Below are 19,673 nucleotides of genomic sequence, written 5' to 3' on the forward strand. Positions count from 1 at the left end.
TTAAATTTTGCCTCATAAAAACACATTTTATCTCAATTTAAGAATGTTACAAGAGCATTTGGCTTACTTCTTATTTGTAATAAGAACATTTTACTTAAATCCATTAAGTAAAATGCAATTCGGAACAACTTGCTTACTTTAGGACTCATTACATTCTTAAAAGTCACAAGAAAAATCGAATATTTTTGCAGTGTGTGTAACTGGGTGCATTTTGTTAGCTGCAGAAACACTGCAAAAACAGTCATATTTGAAAGAAGCCCAAATGATATTAAAATGAGACACCTTTTCTGATTTCAAGCAAAAAATTCTGCCAATGGGGTAAGCAACAGTTGCTTGGCTAGAATTCCTTTAACTGGAATATTTTTCTTGCAACTTTTAGGAAGATAATGACTCCTAAAATAAACAAGTTGTTCTTAATCACATAGCTAGTTTTAAGTAAAACGTTCCTATCACAACGTAAGAAGTACGCCAAATGCTCTTATACGATTCCGAAATTGAGATCAAGTTAGCTTTTACACGGCTAGATTGAAGCAAAACGCTTTTACATATTCTAGAGCAGCGGTGTCCAAAGTGCGGCCCGCGGCTGTGATTTTATCGGCCCGCAGCGCAGTCTAAAAATGTAATTTAACAAGGAAACATAAAAAAACCCAGCAAAAATGGTAAAATCCATGAAAAGAAATGATATTAAGAGAAGAGTTGTAATCTAGCAAGGACAAAAAGCCACACTGTCACAAGAATAAAGTCATAGTATGAGGAAAAATGCCATTTTAGTAGCATGAAGTTGAAATATTAAAGAATGTTTTTACAGTCAAAAACAATGAATAAAGTTGTCATTTCTGGGTGCAAATTTATAAAATAGGAATAAAGTCAAAATATTAGGAGAAGAAAGTTGAAATATTTTGAAAATTATACAAAAAAAACAACAGCAGAATTTTTAGCAGAGTAAAGTCAAAATATTAAGAGAAAAAAATAGAGAAAACAGTTGCAATTTTATGAGAATAAACTTGTAAAATGAGGAAAAATATCATTTTAGGAACAATGTTGAAATAAAGAAAAAATACATTATAAAGTTGTAATTATGAGAGGAAAATTTACAAGAGGAAAGCTGAAATAAAATAGTTGGAAAATTAAAAAAAAAACCCAGCAGAAATGGAAAAAACCAGATGTAATTTTATGGGAATAAAGTCAAATTATTAAGAAAAAAAAGTCATAATCGAATAAAGAACAAAAGTCGCAGTTTTACAAGAATAAACTCGTATTATTATGGAAAAGACGTCGATGTTAGCAGCATTTCCCTTCTGTTCCAAAGGTGAAACGCAGTGTTTTCTTGAGCTACATGTACTGTAGCTTCTTAGCATATCTCTATGTGCTGCTTTACTAAATATCAAAGTGGCCCTTGAGTTCTTTAGTTTTTTACTATGTGGCCCTCGCTGGAAAAAGTTTGGACACCCCGGTTCTAGAGATATGGACAATCGAAGCGTATTGGAATGTGGAAGGAAGCCAGAGTAGACACAGAATACCCACGGAGGAAGTGTGCAGGTTCCGCACAGAGGTGTTCCGGCAGGGATTTAAACCCGGCTTGCCTGATTGCGGGGCCAACGTGCTATCCACTCTGCCACCGTGCAGCAAACGTCTCTTCTTGTCGGCACGTTAGTGATGTTGGTTACTTCTTCACCGGTCTGAGCTTCTCAACAAGCATGAAGCAAAGTATACGGACGGAACTTTTTGTTATTTAAAAAGAAACATTTTGACATCCGCTTTTGCAGAAACGGGAAAACCGAGGTTGGAATGTACTGCAACACATCAACATCAAATGAAGCAATTTTTCATGAAAACGAAGCCTTTGGTAGCAAATTTTACGTCAACAAAAGCAGTCAAGCTTTTATGTCGACTTATGGGGGCACTTTTTAGTAACGAGAAGACCAGGACCTGATGAGTTTATACGTTGACGAGTCGACTAAGACGAGTTGTCGACACAAGTGGGCAGGGGTGTAGCACCAAATTCTGGGCTGCGATAGAAAAGGCTCCCCCACCGCACCCTATTAATTCCATGTATAAAAAAATGACATGTGTAAAAACATATTAGGCTCAGGTTTTAAACGTTCCAAGTATTTACTGAGTGTTCTGTAAAGAGTTAAGATATCCGTGGCTGTTTGATTAGCTTTAAAAAGAAACAATTCAGTCTGTCTCGTTTTTTGGAATTTGGCTGCACTGGGAGAAGGAACCACTAGTGGGAGTAAAACTACAACAAACTAAAACGTCATCAGAGTGGACGCTTCATTAGGTACCCACGCACAATGAAATAACATCTAATACAAGAGCTTTATCACAAAAACAAATCTGCCTTTTGTGTATTTTTATCCGGGGTGTCTTAGAACAGTCGACTAGTTGATGATTTGTTTCGCAGGAGTCTGATTCAACTGCCCACAGCTTCTAATGAGTTTACATTTTTACAAAGAATGTTCTTGTTTTTGTTATAAATCGCCTATTTTGATTCAAAAATGGCCTCATTTGTGTTACTGAAGAATTTACAATGGGGTGTATGTTTAACAGAAGACTCACACTTACCACACATGAATAAAAAACACCCGCTTCAGTGGTCCAATCCAGGGGAGCTGAGGCGAGTGCTAGCTTTCAATGCTAGGAAGGACTTATTGGCTCAAAATGGCTACTAAAAAAAATCCTCCAAAGTGTGGAAGTTCTGATGGTATGATAACCTTGGATAAAAAAACATTCATCTATATCTATATAACAGTCATCTATATCGCTCCCTCACCATGCCGCAGTTTTTCAAATAATAATTAGTAAACGGTTGCTGTTTCGTGGTTGACTGTGGCCTATTATTAGTCAAAACATACTTAAAAACAAGTTCTACAGTATGTAGTATTGTGGTCACTAGGCATCAGTAATGTTATGAGACACGACGTTAGAATACATTACCCTTCACACTGCATGGAGACTGCCTATTGAGCTAGCAGAGCCGAGCTAACATGACGGCTGAGACGGACATGCCACGACTGAGATGGACGTGCCACGGCTGAGACGACGGACATGCCATGGCTGAGATCGAGTGGAAAAAAAGGTTCTCCTCTCATTCTGTGTGGAAGTGGTAAGTTTTTGTCATCTTTGTCCTCCTCCTCCACTTCGTTTGAAACACTTTCTTAATTTTAGAATAAGTAAATTGAAGAGTTTAACAAGTTAGCTCGGTAGCTTCCTATGCTAGCGCCAGCCGTCTGTTATGTCCCTTCAGTGATCCCATAGCCTGAGCACTGTGATGCAAACAAAGAGTAATAGGAGTGTAAAACTTCCAACAACATTTCCAATAAACATGTGAAATTTTCTTGAGAAATTCAAGTTGATTGCGTTTGCTACGGTGTACTCGCATAATGATGCCATATATTATCATTACATGCATGAAAAAATGGCCTCAAAATAATGTTGACAATAATATCGCTTATCGGCAGTAATGTAGGACGATATCGTGACAGGCCTAGATGAATTTCTTCTTTAGTTTTGTGTTTAGAGGCGTATCTAACGCTCGAGAAGGGCTTTCAAGGTTTTCTCCCCCGTTGTTGAATTAGAAGCAGGCATTGGCTGACGTGAGTCAGCATCCACATCTGCAGTTCATGTGAACACGTCCAGGCTGTGCTGCACGTACAGAATGCAACAGCGACGCTGAACAAGCAGCACGGACACATTTGGAAAAAAAACCACACACACACAAGTTGGCTTCTTGTTGACTTTAGATGATAAATCGTACCGCCACCTTCCCTCTGTGTGACCTGCTTTTATGACGCGGAAAGAAGCCAGGCCCAAGACGGATGTAAAGCCTCAGTGACCTGAGAGTGAACCGCCTGGTGCCTGGCCCTAAACACTGCTGAACTTTCGCTGAACCGCTCTCTTTGTGTGACGGCGGCAGATGGAAAGTGTCTCGTTCTCGCTCGCAACGCTCCTCCAGGATCTGCAAGACGTGTTTTGGGTTTGTGATGAATTCGCACGCTGATGCCAGGCCAGTTTCTCCAACTTTGGCTGAACCCTCAGCCCCTCAAGGCCGCACTCCTCCGGTGTTTACTCAGATGTAAATCAACTGCAAAACGCTGCTGAATCGTTATTTTTCTGCGGTCCACAGGCGGAGGCCAAAAGGTTCTGAACCAGGAATGCAAATTAGAGCCCCCGCCCTGTCCCCGATGTTTGCAGCACGTTGACCATGGTGTAAATCTCCCCCAGGGCAAGGGGGCAAAGGTTGGCGGCGCTGCCATCCCGCCGGGGTTCAGGCAGCGGTCGCAGACGCTAAGTCGACTCAGCTGAAGGTGGCGTGATGGCGAGCGAAACCCTCTGGCGACTTTGGCTGTCAAAACAAGTTGCTCTTCGTAAACAAGAAAGGTTCAAGAGGGTCAGGGTCAGGCTCGCCCTAAAACCGTCCAGGGAAGGGTTAACCAGCTAAGCAGTGCTGGGTCACGGATCCATCCTGGGGGTCAAATATGACATTAAAATGTGTAATATACCACCCATGATTGGCTTATTTTGCGGTACAATTGAGTAACAATGTAGTTATCTACCGTCTTGGTGTATGTTCACTGCACTATATGTCATCAGCGAAATATCTGATCTAGTGCTCTTTTTTTAGATTTCATTTGACTTGATAAGCATGTATGCCGTTGTCACGGTCTTCCTCGTTTCCTTGACGAAATGCCTTCAAAAATTCCTCTAAAATGCACTTTGGACATGCAATTACTGTACTGTACTGTACTGTACTGTACTGTACTGTACTGTACTGTACTGTACTGTACTGTACTGTACTGTACTGTACTTATGTGTATTCATGTTTCAAACGATGACAGGTGATTTTGAAAAACTGGTTTGACTTAAATAAAAGTATAAAAACGTAAATAAAATAAATACATCAATCAATAAATAAATAGAAAAATAAAAAGGACTGATAAAAAAAGTGCATAAAATAATAAATATACAAAAAATAATGTTAAAAGTGTAAAAAAATAAATAAAAATAACTTTAAAAGTGTAAAAAAAAGAACAAAAATGGCTTCAATAAAAGTGTAAAAAATGTAATAAAATTAAAATTGACTTCAATGAAAATTAACAATGCAAATGAAAAATGACTGAAATAAAAGTGTAAACAAATCATTTATTTTAGTTTTAAAATGTAAAAATGATGTCAATACAAGTGCAGTAATTATAAAAATAAATAAAAGTGACTTAAATAAATGTGTAAAAACTAGCAACAATAAAAATTTGTTCAATAAAAGTACCAAAAAAATAATAAACATAAAAAATAACTTGTGTGTTAAAATAGTCAATAAAAATGACTTCAGTAAAAGTGGAACAGTAATAAAAATATAAGTGACTGAAAATAAAAGTTTAAAAAACAGAACACTAATTAAAAGTGACTTCAATTAAAAGAGTACAAAAAGTATACAAATTTAAAATGACTTATAAAAAAATTATAAAAAACAATAAAAATGAGTTAAATAAATGTGTGAAAAAAAATAATACAAATTAAAAGTGTTAATATAATAAAAATAAATATAAATAAAAACGACTTAAATAAAAAAAATTGCATCCTTTCATTTTTCACTATGTGGCCCTCGCTGGAAAAAGTTTGGACCCCCCCCCCCCGTTTAATTAGTAGTTTTAGCAGAATCTTGCTAGTTGTTTTCAGCAAATGGCGCATACAGCGAATGTACGGGTACGTGTTCTCGCTCCATTTGGACGGTAACGTGGGCCTTCAGCAGTCTTTCCTAACAGCAAAAGCATGTCTTTGAGGGTGGGGGCAGAGCCGAGAAGTGCATTCAGAAGTCAATACCGTGTCGGTATAAAAAAGTGTGATCACGCCTGGCAGATAAGAGACGCTGCTCGGATGCCAGATGTACTGTACGTGTTTGCTCAGGCGTCACACACCTCCACACTATACTTTTTCGTGGGGAGGGTGTGCGTGTGTGTGTGCGTGTGTGTGTGTGTGCGTGTGTGTGTGTGTGTGTCTAAACAGTATGTGGGTAAGGAGAGGATTTTCTTTTTTCTTTTCTGGGTCAAACGATGAGCATGTCGTGAAAACCTTTTAGGATTGAGGTAATCTGGACAGAAGAATGCTTTTTTTTTTTTTCCTTTCTTCTGGGAAAGTGCAAGTTCAAGCCGCCCCTCCCCTGCATCCCCATCCCGCCTCCAGACAGACTGGCTACAGCGGGCCGGTCCTCCAAGCATCTTGCATTGTTTACAGCTAATTAGCTCCACATTATAATTACATTTTTAATACGGGAGGGGTCACTCTGACCTAGAAAGAGTTTCTTAAAGGAAAAGTGCACTTTTTGGGGGAAATTTTGGCCATCGTCCACGATCCTTATGTGGGACATGAACACGCGTCTTTCTCTTTTCTGTGCATTTGAATGTATGACACGCTCTATCCACGCTAATTATTATTACCGTCAACATGAATAACCAAAACATCTATTCATTACAATTCTCATGTTCAGTGTTCCCTCGTTTATTATTACTAGGTTGGACACAAGAAATTATTAAGTCACGCATATTTCAGTCCTGAGGCCGCACCTTTTCGACCCAGCGCCGTTCCGCTGGACTGTACCATTTTTGGATCCTTGTTAAAACTGCAGACAAACCAAACCAACCATTTGTAAGCTGGCAAGCAAACAAGCTAGCGATGAAGGATATTGATTGACAATGGTCTACAGCCAATCAGGACGCAGAAAACAATGGGCGGTGCAGACAGACGAGCGAAGGAAGAGATAGACACTCAACTTCCCACAATGCATTTCTTCTTAAAGGGCCAGACTCGAACTGAAACAGCATTCATACACTGTTAAAAAAAAGAAGCACAAAAAAAATGCGAAACAGCGCACCAACTAACTACTGAACCAACGAACACAAAGTACACTTTATCCGACTCTGCACCAAATAACTACTGAACGAACGAACATGTAGTAAACTTTATCCGACTCTGCACCAAATAACTACTGAACCAACGAACACATACTAAACTTTATCCGACTCTGCACCAAATAACTACTGAACGAACGAACCTATAGTAAACTTTATCACAAACGAGCACATAGTAAACTTTATCCGACTCTGCACCAACTACTGAACGAACGAACACGTAGCAAACTTTATCCGACTCTGCACCAACTAACTACTGAATGAACGAACACGTAGTAAAGTTTATCCGACTCTGCACCAACTAACTACTGAACGAATGAACACGTAGTAAACTTTATCCGACTCTGCACCAAATAAATAAAAAAAACAAAGTTGGCTACTTCGTGGATTTCATTTATTGCGGCCTATTTTTGGAACCTATCCCCCGCAATAAACAAGGCAACACTGTCGTGACATATGAGTATTGCTAAGATGTATAGTGTATAATACATAGTGCATGTGTGTGTGCATGTGTATTTCACATAGCAACGTAGAAAGGAACAGTACACCTAGCGTTAACTTTTCCAAACTCAAAAACAAAAACACGGCAGCAGTGGTGGCAGCTTCAATATGTGCCTTTACCTTCAGTAGTGGCCTGAGCGTGTGGTGAAGCTAGTTGCTAGCTAGCTAGTGGCTAGCTGGTGTGGTGTGGCGAGGTGTCACTACGCCGTTAATGTAGTTCTTTGACGTAACAATAATAACAATGTCGCTGTAGCTTGGTTAATACGAAGGTCACATTATGTAAATGAAGCGTTGTTGGCTTTTTTTGGAGTTTTTTTTCAGAAGGCTTTATGTGTGTCATGTCTCACATAAGGATTGTGGATGACAGGCGAAATTCAAAAAAGCTTTCCACTTTTTCTTTAATATTTTGCACATATTGGTGTCACTCACACCTGAGCATGACCATGATCTGAAATGCTGAATACGGGTCGTCCATGAGACCTCATTAGGTTGGGTACCTAATGAAATGGCACGAAATACAACGACATACAACTAAAACTGCATTTGAAGTTGAAAAATGTCACAGCCGTATTTGACATATTTTTAGATATTTGTTTATTCACACAAACAAAAATAAATCAAGTGTCACATGTTAGGTTCACTTTAAACTCCAGGTTTGTTCTTGTCTTATTTTGGGCTAACAACACAAAAACTGGATGATGTTTTTGGCTTGGGGGGGTTCTAAAAGTTACAAGTACATTTTGACATGTTTTTTCTACTTGCAAAACAAACCTAAATGGGACTAAATATCCCATTTTAATAGGAAATGTGCAAGCTCTAAAGCACTTGAGTGTGTGCAGATGTGGATTCAGTGAAGTTTACTGACAAATACTTGGCCGACATACGGAGAAGGCGGCGGGAGTTGACACACTTCGAGGGAAAAGTGGATTCCATCTGGCTCTGCTCCAACTACCTAAATAACAGCTGAACGTTCGAAAAAATGAGCAAACTCAATCCAGGTCTGCGCCGAATACCTAACTCCTGAGCAAACAATCGAACAAACAAAAAACATCATCCAGGTCAGCACATCACAACCTGCTAACAGACACACTACTTCCCTACCGAACGAATAAACAAGCGTTATTCGGCTTTGCACAACCAACTAAATGAAAAATATGTTTTTCCCAAAACAACAAAATGACAAAGAAACAAACAACTGAAGTAACTTTATCCGACTCTGCACCAACTAACTACTGAACGAACAAACACGTAGTAAAGTTTATCCGACTCTGCACCAACTAACTACTGAACGAAGAAACACGTAGTAAACTTTATCCGACTCTGCACCAACTAACTACTGAACGAACGAACACGTAGTAAACTTTAGCCGACTCTGCACCAACTAACTACTGAACGAACGAACACGTAGTAAAGTTTATCCGACTCTGCACCAACTAACTACTGAACGAACGAACACGTAGTAAACTTTATCCGACTCTGCACCAACTAACTACTGAATGAACGAACACGTAGTAAACTTTATCCGACTCTGCACCAACTAACTACTGAACGAACGAACACGTAGTAAAGTTTATCCAACTCTGCACCAACTAACTACTGAACGAACGAACACGTAGTAAAGTTTATCCGACTCTGCACCAACTAACTACTGAACGAACGAACACGTAGTAAACTTTACCCGACTCTGCACCAACTAACTACTGAACGTACGAACACGTAGTAAACTTTATCCGACTCTGCACCAACTAACTACTGAACGAACGAACACGTAGTAAAGTTTATGTGACTCTCCACCAACTAACTACTGAACGAACGAACACGTAGTAAACTTTATCTGACTCTGCACCAACTAACTACTGAACGAACAAACACGTAGCAAAGTTTATGTGACTCTCCACCAACCAACCACTGAAAGAATGAACACAAAGTGAAACTTTATCCGACTCTGCTTTGCTCTCGCCCCCCACCCCACTGCCCCTCCCCCAGTGTGGGCCTGGCATGTATTGGGTTGAGTAAAAGAGGCTCTTGTTTTCAAAACACACATTTTCGTGGTTTCACATATTTTTAAGCAGACTTTTTTGTGGAGAATAAACAAACAAACGTGACTTTATGCATTAAGCTTTTAAGCGCATGTGCGGCTTATTCTGTAGATCACCCTAATTAGTGGAATGTATGTTTGGCGCCACACGACCCTCTATGTTTGTGTTGGGGGGGGGGTCGTCCAGCCAGGCACGTGTGAGGTACCACGCGTGTGTTGAAGGGGGTGGGGGGGGCGTCAATTCTCAGCCGTCCCTGATAAAAGGGAAAAAGGGAGGCCAAAACGAGAGAGCGTCAACATGATCAACTTATTCGCGTTCCTGGTGGAGAAGCTCTCCCTCCTTTGCAACCTCAAAGTCTTCTTTGAGGCCACGTCCGTGCAGGGCCACGAGAGACCCACGCAGCGCGGACACCCGCTGCGCAGGGGGGACCTCCTGGAGGTGCCCAGGATTCTCTTCACGCACTTCGGCATCTACCTGGGCGACAACAAGGTGGCGCACCTCATTCCGGATATCCTCCCTGCGCTCACCGATGACCGCCGGCTCCTCTGCTCGGTGGTGACCAACAAGAGGCTGATCGTGGGCTGCGTGTACAAGTGCGCCACGGTGCGAGTGGACACGCTGGAGGACTTCGCCTTCGGCTCCCGCATCCTGGTGAACCCCATGGATGCCGGCGCCGGAACCAAGGCGCTGCCCGGGGAGGAGGTGGCTCGCAGGGCGGAGGAGCTGGTCGGGAGTGTCCCCTACAGCTTGCTGTGGAACAACTGCGAGCACTTTGCCACCCACTGCAGATATGGACGTGCTGCCAGCAGACAAACCGAGCAGGTATAAACGCCCACTGGGCACAATACTGTACAAACACCCAATACATACTCACACCGAGGCCCGTTTCTAATATTTGGACTTTCATGCCATTTTCCCCATTGGAACCAAGGGAAACCGAAATAATCTGTTCCAGGGTCAAACCGTCAGCCTCTTGAAACATTCAACAGGGGGGGTCCAAACGTTTTCCTCCAGGGAGAGCCACATAGTGAAAAAGGAAAGGATGCAACTTTGCCACTTTGATGTTTTGTAAAGCATCACATGTAAATACGCTAAGAAGTTATACTGGATGTATTTGAAGGAAACAAATGCATCTCAACCTTATTTGTCAATTTTCCAAAAATGCTGTCGTATATGTAATATGTTACTCTTGTAAAATTATGCCTTTTTGTTGTTATAACACCATTTTTTTCTTAATATTTTCATGTTTGTTGTATTTCTGCTGGGTTGCTTCAGGTTTCTTCTGGAGAATGTTCTTCTCCCAGTGATGAGTTTATCCCCGTAATATTCGGACTTTATTCTCTGAACTTTATAACGTTTTCCACAGCCAAATTGTCCAAAAATGACAACTTTAGTCATTGTTTTGTTTGTTTTTCATAATATTACAATATTACAATTATTGAAAAAACTATTTAATATTTCAGCTTTATGCTTCTAAAATGACTTCTTTTTCCCTCATAATATTACAACATGCCCTGTGATTGGCTGGCAACCAGTCCAGGGTGTACCCCGCTGGGATAGGCTCCAGCATACCCCTTCTTAATATTTTGACTTAATTCTTGTAAAAGACTACAGGTTTTTCCGTTGTTGCCGAGCTTCAAAAGCCAAAAACGTACCACTTCCACACGGATAGGAAGGAGAACTTTTTTTTCACTCTATCATATCAGACATTTTGTTCTTGTCGTATTCCGACTTTATTCCTGTGACATTCTGGCTTTCTTCTCTTGGTAACGTTCTTTTTGTACCCCTTTGACTATTCAAGTCACATTGCGACTTTTGTCTTGTGATATTATGACGTTATCCTCGTAACATCCAGACTTTCTTCTCGTAGTCGTACAATTTGATTCGTAAAAAGGAGAAATGTATCCTTGGAACATTCCGACTTTGTTCTTGCTACTTTCCAACTTTATTCATGCAGTGGTACAACTTTCTTCCCGCAATATTACAACTATTTTTGAAAATACACATTTTTTTGGCGGAAAATGATGACTATTGTCTTTAAAATGCGACTTTCTTCTCGACCGGACTCTGTCCTCGTAGTAATACCACTTGGTTCTTATAGTACTATGGCTATTCGGGTAACATTACGACTTTCTTCTCATAATATTATGGCGTTATTCTCATAGTGGTACGACTTTTTTCTGGCAATATTACAACGTTGTTTTTGAAAATTAAAACATTTTTGTGGAAAACAATGATTGTTGTCTTTAAAATGCAACAACTTTCTTCTAGACTTGACTTTATTCCCCTAGTAATACCACTTTGCTCTTGTAGTACTATGGCTATTCGGGTAACATTCCGACTTTCTTCTCATAATATTATGACGTTATTCTCGTACTGGTGCGACTTTCTTCTTGTGAAAAATGATGACTGACTGCTGAGTGTCTTTAAAATGCAAGTTTCTTCTCGACTTGACTGCTCGGAACGTTCCGACTTTGTTGTTGTAACATTCCGACTATATTCTCGTAGTGGTACGACTTTCTTTTGGCAACATTACAACTCCAAAATTACTGCTTTCTTCGCGGAAAATGGCATTTTTTTTTCGAATATTTATTTTTCGCAATATGACTTCACTTGCAAAAAATATATATTTTTTTCTTACAAACTTTTTCTCTGGATTTTATGGCTTTATTTTTGTAGTTAAAAAAACATATAAATATTGATATTTGAATTTATATACAATTTATAGATTATATATACTGTTTATATATTTGTTTTATGAAAAAAAAATTTGTATGAGAAAAAAAAATTTTGTCTGAAAAAAAAATATTTTTGTATGAAGAAAAAATTATTTTGTTTGAATGTTGTTTCTTTTTTACTTAGTGTCTCCCAAATACTCTTCTGTAGTAAACAATTTTAATTGAAACACTTGAAATTTAAGTAAAACTCCCAAAATTCAGAGCATTTCTTTGCCATTACATTTGTTGCTAAGGCACTGCTGTGCAAGAAATAAGGTGCGTTTCTTTCCCCTTCCAGTTCTGCGAGTGCCTAAAATCTCTCATCAGAGACCAGCGCAGCGTCTTGGTCACCGGAACGCTGGGCATCATCTCCATGGTCTTTTGCGGAATTGCTCCTTCCACGACGTTACCTACGATCCTTATTCCCTTCACTCTGTGGATGGCTGGATGATTTCAAAGTATATTCTCTAGTTTGCTATGTGCCTTATATTTTGTGTTAAATATGTCATCTAATGCATTTCCTGATTATATTTGTTGCTGTAACGACAATAACTGGCTTATTTCTTCAGCATTATAGTGGATATTGTTTTTAGTTGTGTATGATATGGTGATGTAAATAATAAAATGTTATTTTTACCAAGCCGTCTTGTCCTAAACAATGGGAAACACCTAACATCCTATGAAGTGCTGAATAACGATGAGAACTCTCGTTGAGCCGATGGCTCAATATCGTTGACCTTTTCAGGATGAGGATTTTCCGGCCGTTCTTAATAAGCACTCTTGGCCTTAATACCCTGGAAAATTAGGCCTGAATCTTGCATTCCAGACATGCTGGAAAGTTCTTAGAGAAAGCTCCTTTACTTGAGTCATACTGAGATGTTGCCCAATAAAAATCTAAGCGGACTAGCCTCCCTGGCCCCGCCCACCTACCCCATGAATAAAAGACTCAGGTGTCCGGCTGCTCGCCGCACACGGCCGGGCATCATGTTCCTCTTCCAGCTCCTCAACTTTTTCTTCAGCGCCTCCAAAAAGGAGGACATCTCCAAGTATGACCTCTCCCTCTACAAGCGCGGCGACCTCCTGGAGGTCCCCCGCACCTTGTTCACCCACTTCGGCATCTACCTGGGCGACAACCGCGTGGCCCACCTCATCCCCGACATCCTGCCCGTCATCTCCGGGAACAAGTCGGCCATCGCCAAGATGGTCACCAACAACCGCCTGCTGCTGGGGGTCATCGCCAAGGCGGCCAGCGTGAGGGTGGACTCGGTGGTGGACTTTGCGTACGGCTCGGAGATCCTGGTCAACCACATGGACAGGGTGTGCAGCCAGCCTCCCCTGGACGGGGACGAGGTGGCCAAAAGGGCGGAGAAGCTGCTGGGCTCGGTCACGTACAGCCTGCTGTGGTACAACTGTGAACACTACGTCATGTACTGCAGATATGGCATGGCCATCAGCTACCAGACGTACCAGGTACCACACAGTCACGCATACCAGCACATCCGTCCTTTTGTTACATGAACATCAAAGATACTCTTCTTCCACCAGCATAACACACCTTTTCATACATCAAAGGACTCTGATGCATCCAGCTCTGCGATACAGGCCAAACAGCCCTTTATTAACTCTTCACTTGACAATAAACACAATGTTCTCATTTTTGAAAAACGTCTACAGTACTGTAAGACAATTGAGTCTTTAGTGAGAATTTTGAACAGTTTTAAGAACCGCTGTGACCTTTGATGTGAAACCTGGATTATGATTCCGTCCCCTCCGATCCTTTGACAGTTCTTGGTCGGGGTTGAGTGTGTGACGTGCAATTCTCTGCTGAAACGGAAGGGGGCGCTATTTCCCGGCACGTCAACTCAATGAGCAACCGCAGCTCTTGTCAACTATTTGGTCGCGAGTGAACAACGGCAATTAAAGAGAGACGGGGAGTGTTATTGCAACTGGAAGTAATCGATGTTGAAATGTTGATGGGAAGGCAGAGGAGAAGCGTTCACAAAGGTGGGCCACTGGACCACCCGTACAGGAAATCGTGTAAAAAAGCCACCCAATCACAGCGCTTACGGTCGGTACCGCCGCGAGTCTAGGTTACATTTTTTTGGAGGCGCATGTCACGCCACGCAGGAGTGTTAGGAGGGGGAGGCGTGAGCTTTAATCTCGGCTTAAGTCGTGTTGCCGCGTCACGAAGCAACACGAGTGAGGTCACACGCGGAAGACAAGAAGGTTAAAGCTCAGCTGCACGCCGTCGTTTGTTTTCAGGCGCCGGGGTGTAAAAAGAGATTATCAAATGGTGCGCATGGAGCACCGATGCTAATCTCAATGCTCTTAAAGCAAACTCTCTTCTGCAGTGTTGGATGGAGGAGTCGCCGCCACGTGTGGTGCGTGGCGCCCTCTGGAGCGTCCTCCCCTCGCACCGACGACTAACTGACTCTTCTCTCCGCATGTCCTCTTGCAGTTCTGCACAACAGTTCGCAAGATCGTGTGCAGCCGGATGAGCTCGTACTTGACGGCCTTGTGCGGCGCGGCGGCCTTGCTGTATTTGGGCTGCGTGACGCCGCTGACGGTTTTGGCCACTCTGCTGGTGTCCTTCACCATCTGGATGGCAGCCTAGGGGCCCCCACCCCCCTGGAAGAAAAACTCTGCTTCAACTGAAGATGCTTGCACTGTTACAAGGAACATCTATGTAAAGGGTTCAGCTCGATGGCTAGCGCTCACAATTCTCATCCGGGCCATGGCACCACGTCGCTCCTGCGCACACCCGGGTATCGAATCAGGGTGCACCGAGTGAGAGTGAAGAGCGCTAGCCACCGAGCGAAAAGCCTGAGCTGTAAACTCAATGTCCAGCGTGATTCTTAGGGCGTCACGGAGTGAGGTTCCCCAATGTACTCCTGCACCTCCACATACAGATGTCCCTCGCTGTATTGCGGTTCAAATATCGCTCCCTCACTCTATAACTGTGAAACAAACAATAAACAAGGAATAATAGGAGTGTAGAAATGACTCTTGGGCTTTAATTATGTAAAAACCCATATTTAGAAAATCATCAACGGGGTTTTCTATGCTGAAACTACGGAAATATTCCATTTATTAACATTGAATCCTCCTCCGCAGGAATTCACTTGTCACAGTCGGGTCTGGAACCAATTAACTGCGAATAACGTGGGACGACTGTACTGGCTGGGACCCGTTACGTATTATACAAACAGTCAATCCTCGATACATCGCACCCTCGCTCGACTGCGTTTTTTACAAAATGATCGCTGTTTCGTTGTTGATTACGGCCTGTAATTAGAAAACAAATATGCATATTTCAGCCAATTGTACTTATTCTTGGACCAAATGAAGCATGTTCAAGCATACAAATGACGAACTGAATGAACCTCCGTCACTTCCTGTCCGCCCACCAGTAAGGTCCCCCAGGGGAACACATTTACTGCGACACACACAAGCAGGATTTTTATTTACAGCTTAAATGGTTTATTTACTCTCATAATGTCTACTCTATTGGGCAATACGAGTGTGAAGCCATTTAAAGCCGACATTACAATATATTGATGCAGGAAGTGTGCTGTCCAAGGAACTGCTAAAGTGTGATTCTATTTTATCATATGTCTTATTTTCTCTGATTATATCTACTATACAGGGTAATACAAATGTAAAGGTAACTAAATGGGTGTTATTTCATGTTTAATAAGGGCTCTGATAATGTTAAAAAACGTATTTAGAAGATCGTGAACAGATTTTCTAGGCTGTAACTACGAAAATATTCCATTTATTAATAGTGAATCCTACTTGGTGGCCGGATTAACCGCGATCACTGAGGAACGACTGCACAGTATATCGATATTCGCCTTCCATAGGACATTTGTGTAGCACTTGAAGTTTTCCCTTTTGGTAGCTCTCATTTTGTTTGTCAACCATCATGAATATCACCAACCCCTTCTACTCTACATTCCTCTTAATGACCAGCCCCCTTAAGGGACACATTTTGCCCCCCCAAAAAGAATTTCTAAGGCTTTTGGCCAGTTACACACATATAATCTCTATTTATTTCCCTAAAAATGGCCTTTTTTGTGGCAAAGGCACCTTTTTTGTACCTTCGTCTTCCAAAATAAACATTTTTTGACATTTTGTTTGTGACGGGAGAGGCTGTATATGAGAATAGAGGATTTGTGAGAAGGTGTATGATGATGCCACACGGAAGGGTTTTGGGTGCTTCTAAAGAGTATTTCTACTTCTACAGCATCTCTCTTGATTTGCTTTGAATAAAAGCTTTGAAATGTTTTGCCTTTTATTTATGCAGCCTGTTTCAAAATGAGCGTTTCTGTGTCATTTGTAATCGCTGCTCAAACCGCTTTACGCCTCACTGAATTGAGTAGATGACGACACTCAACTGAAACAATACACACTAGTGTGACAAAGTGTTCCTTCCTGATCCTTTTTTTTTGCATGTTTGCCACACTTAATGTTTCAGATCACCAAACAAATGTAAATGTTAGTCAATGACAACACAACTCAACACAAAATGCAGTTTTTAAATGACACTTTTTATTATTAAGGGAAAAAAAAAATCCAAGCCTACATGTCCCTGTGTGAAAAAGTGATGGCCCCCTAAAGCTAATAAGTGGTTGGCCCCCCTTAGCAGCAACAACTGCAATCAAGCGTTTGTGATAACTTGCAATGAGTCTCTTCCAGCGCTGGGGAGGAATTTTGGCCCACTCATCTTTGCAGAATTGTTGTCATTCAGCCACATTGGAGGCTTCTCCAAATGAACTAATGTCATTTTAGTAGCATAGAGATGAAATATCAAAGAAAAATTATGTTCTTTCTAAAAAGTTGTAATATTAACAGAAACTATCAAAACAAAACAAAACAATATTGGGTTTTTTTTTTTTAATTAGGTTGGGAAAAAAGTTACAATATTATGGGAATAAAGTCAAAATATTATGAGAATAAAATTGACAAAGATTACTTAAGAAGAAAGTTGAAATATTAGGAAAATTTAAAAAAAAGAACAAAGACCGAAGTCCATGCTAACAATACGCCTTTTCACATACAGTCGTCCCTCGCTAAATCGCCAAGCGAACGTTGTTTTTTCTTTTTCCTTGAAATAGTATAACTTCTTAGCACACAAAATATCAAAGTGGCAAAGTTGCATCCTTTTACTCTTCACTATGTGGCCCTTGCTGGAAAAAGTTTGGACACCCCCGATTTACAGTATACACATGAGTTTTGCTTAAAAACGTTCATTTGATCCATCCGTCTTCTATGCTGCTTATCCTGACCTGCAGGTATGCTGGAGCCCATCCCAGCTGACTTTGGGCGAGAGGCGGGGTACACCCCGGACTGGTCGCCAGTCAATCACAGGGCAGTTTTCGTTTTCCTGTAACAATAACACCATCTGGTGGCTCCAGCTGGCATCAATGCACTTCAGTGGACACTCTATAGTCCACAGCTTCAAGCCGGACAGTTCTCAACCTACCCGCCGACCCTGGAACGGATGAATTCATTTCCCGCCACTCCCTGTGCCGGCCGCCTTTGTAAATCAAGCTGATGACGGCAGTCAGGAGCCGCGGCCGCCATGCCGCGCGATTAAAAAGGGACACGGCGATCAAGAGGCCTCCGATCAATGCCGCCTTGAACCTGACTAACAGGAGTGCACAGCTGTTAAATGGCAGCGCCACACCTGCAGAGAAGCACGTAGTATTGATTTAAGAGACGCGGGAGAAGCTATCGACGCGCAGGTCAGCCCTAACTGGCTTTTCAGCGTCAAATGGATTCACTTGGAAGCAGATTTAGTGACACGAACCTCCCTTCCATGCTCATTTTTCCATGTTTCGCTGCTGCTAAAAATGCCACACGCGTGTTTCATGGCGCTTTTTTGTCCGTGCAACCAAGAGAATGTGATTCATCACCCTGAAGGCTCATTTTCCACCCACATTTTTTTACCCCTTGTGGTTTTTGTACCCGAACCACAGCCTCAAAGGAAGCGGGGAAACATTCCCACAGTTAATCACTGATTGTCTTGTTTATTCCAAACTGTAAAAAATGTGAGACACTATTGTTATTTTGTCTTGTGTTGAATTCTAGAAGAAGCGTCTCCATCATGAAGGAGAAATCAAAGGTGCAGCTGCAAAGTAAATACATGAAAACAAAGAAAAAAGTAATTAGCCGGTACTTTAAATGAAATGTGTTTTTCTTTAATGAGCCGCGACCCTAATGAGGAGAAGCGGTACAGAAAATGGATGGATGGCTGGAGCAGGATGACTATTAAAGCACGTGTCGGCTCATGTGATGATGATGATGAAGTCTTCATGCATAATAATGAGTTTATCGTCATCGTCATCAAATTTGCGGCTCATTTGCATTGGGATTAGGATGTGCGCATTCCGCAGGGTGTCCCAAGTGCAGGACGGCAATCAGGACAAGTAATAAGGCATCTGGTGTTCATATCTTCCCAAGTCTCTCTAATTAGCGTAGCCCTTCCCTTCCTGCTTTGATTGCAACACTTGCGTTCGAAATTGCAAAAACTGCATGATCTGTAGCAGCGACGCTGAAAGTCACATTTGAACACACGCAACAAAAAGAAGCTAGCCACTCGTTCCACTTACCTTCGTTGTAGAATAAACACAGAATAAACCCTTCAACTGATGTCGCTCAAGATATGCTGATGGCTTCTCGTGACGCCGTCTTTTTCCAGAGATTTCTGTTTGGTTTGCAAACAGGACAATATCAGGCGTCCACTGAAATATGACAATCCAGCCACTAGGTGGCGCCCTGGAGGACCGCAGGTTAAACTTTCTGCCACAACGATGACATGTTCATATTTGAAATGATTTCATCTTATTTTCATATTGGTCATTTTGCACTCTCTCGGGTTCCTCGAGGCTACTCCACTGTAATGTTGGTCATTTTGCAACCCCTAGGGTTCCTCGAGGCTACCCCACAGTAATGTTGGTAATTTTGCGCCCCCTGGGGTTCCCGAGGCTAAGCCGCTGTAATGTCGATCATTTTGCACCATTTGGAGTTCCCCAATGTTGGTCATTTTGCGGCCCCTAGGGTTCCCGAGGCTACTCCACTGTAATATTGGCAGCTTTGTGGCTACTCCAGTGTAGTAAGCCACTTCATTTAAAAGAATCCAAAACACATTTTTGAGGTTATTTGTTGAAAATGTGCTTTTATTATTATTGTTATAAAAATAATATACCTCTGCCGTAATTGTTATGCTAACTCTTTCAAATTATGATAAACAAAGCATTTTCAGGGCAAAACATTTTGTTCTGGGTGGATTGTGTCGCACGACTACTGCATTTCTACACATAACGTAGCGCTAAACTTTAAGAGTCGTCCTGATGCACAGTAACATCAGATATTTGGTCGATAATCCCATTTCATAAAGTGTGACAAAGTCACCCAAGGGCAGTGATAAATGTGCTCCATCCTGTGTTTGAGGTATTTAGGAGTCGAAAGATGTCATTTAGATGGAGGAGATCAATACTCAGTCA

The 19,673-nt window shown here is 41.5% G+C and overlaps 2 protein-coding genes across 2 annotated transcripts; both read left to right on the forward strand.

Moving 5' to 3' along the window:
* Positions 1-9,677: 9,677 nt before the first annotated feature.
* On the forward strand, positions 9,678-12,884 carry lrata (lecithin retinol acyltransferase a). Its single transcript, XM_054779150.1, has 2 exons — positions 9,678-10,270; positions 12,464-12,884. The coding sequence occupies exons 1-2, from the start codon at positions 9,746-9,748 to the stop codon at positions 12,614-12,616; spliced, it is 678 nt and encodes a 225-aa protein (XP_054635125.1). The 5' UTR covers positions 9,678-9,745; the 3' UTR covers positions 12,617-12,884.
* A 226-nt stretch (positions 12,885-13,110) lies between these two features.
* Positions 13,111-17,881, forward strand: si:dkey-30k22.5 (lecithin retinol acyltransferase family protein). Its single transcript, XM_054779125.1, has 2 exons — positions 13,111-13,635; positions 14,624-17,881. Exons 1-2 carry the CDS (start codon positions 13,150-13,152, stop codon positions 14,777-14,779), a joined length of 642 nt encoding a protein of 213 aa, XP_054635100.1. The 5' UTR covers positions 13,111-13,149; the 3' UTR covers positions 14,780-17,881.
* The last annotated feature ends 1,792 nt before the right edge of the window (positions 17,882-19,673 follow it).

The sequence above is a fragment of the Dunckerocampus dactyliophorus genome, chromosome 6 (assembly GCF_027744805.1).
Source record: "Dunckerocampus dactyliophorus isolate RoL2022-P2 chromosome 6, RoL_Ddac_1.1, whole genome shotgun sequence".
NCBI classification, from domain to species: Eukaryota; Metazoa; Chordata; class Actinopteri; order Syngnathiformes; family Syngnathidae; genus Dunckerocampus; species Dunckerocampus dactyliophorus.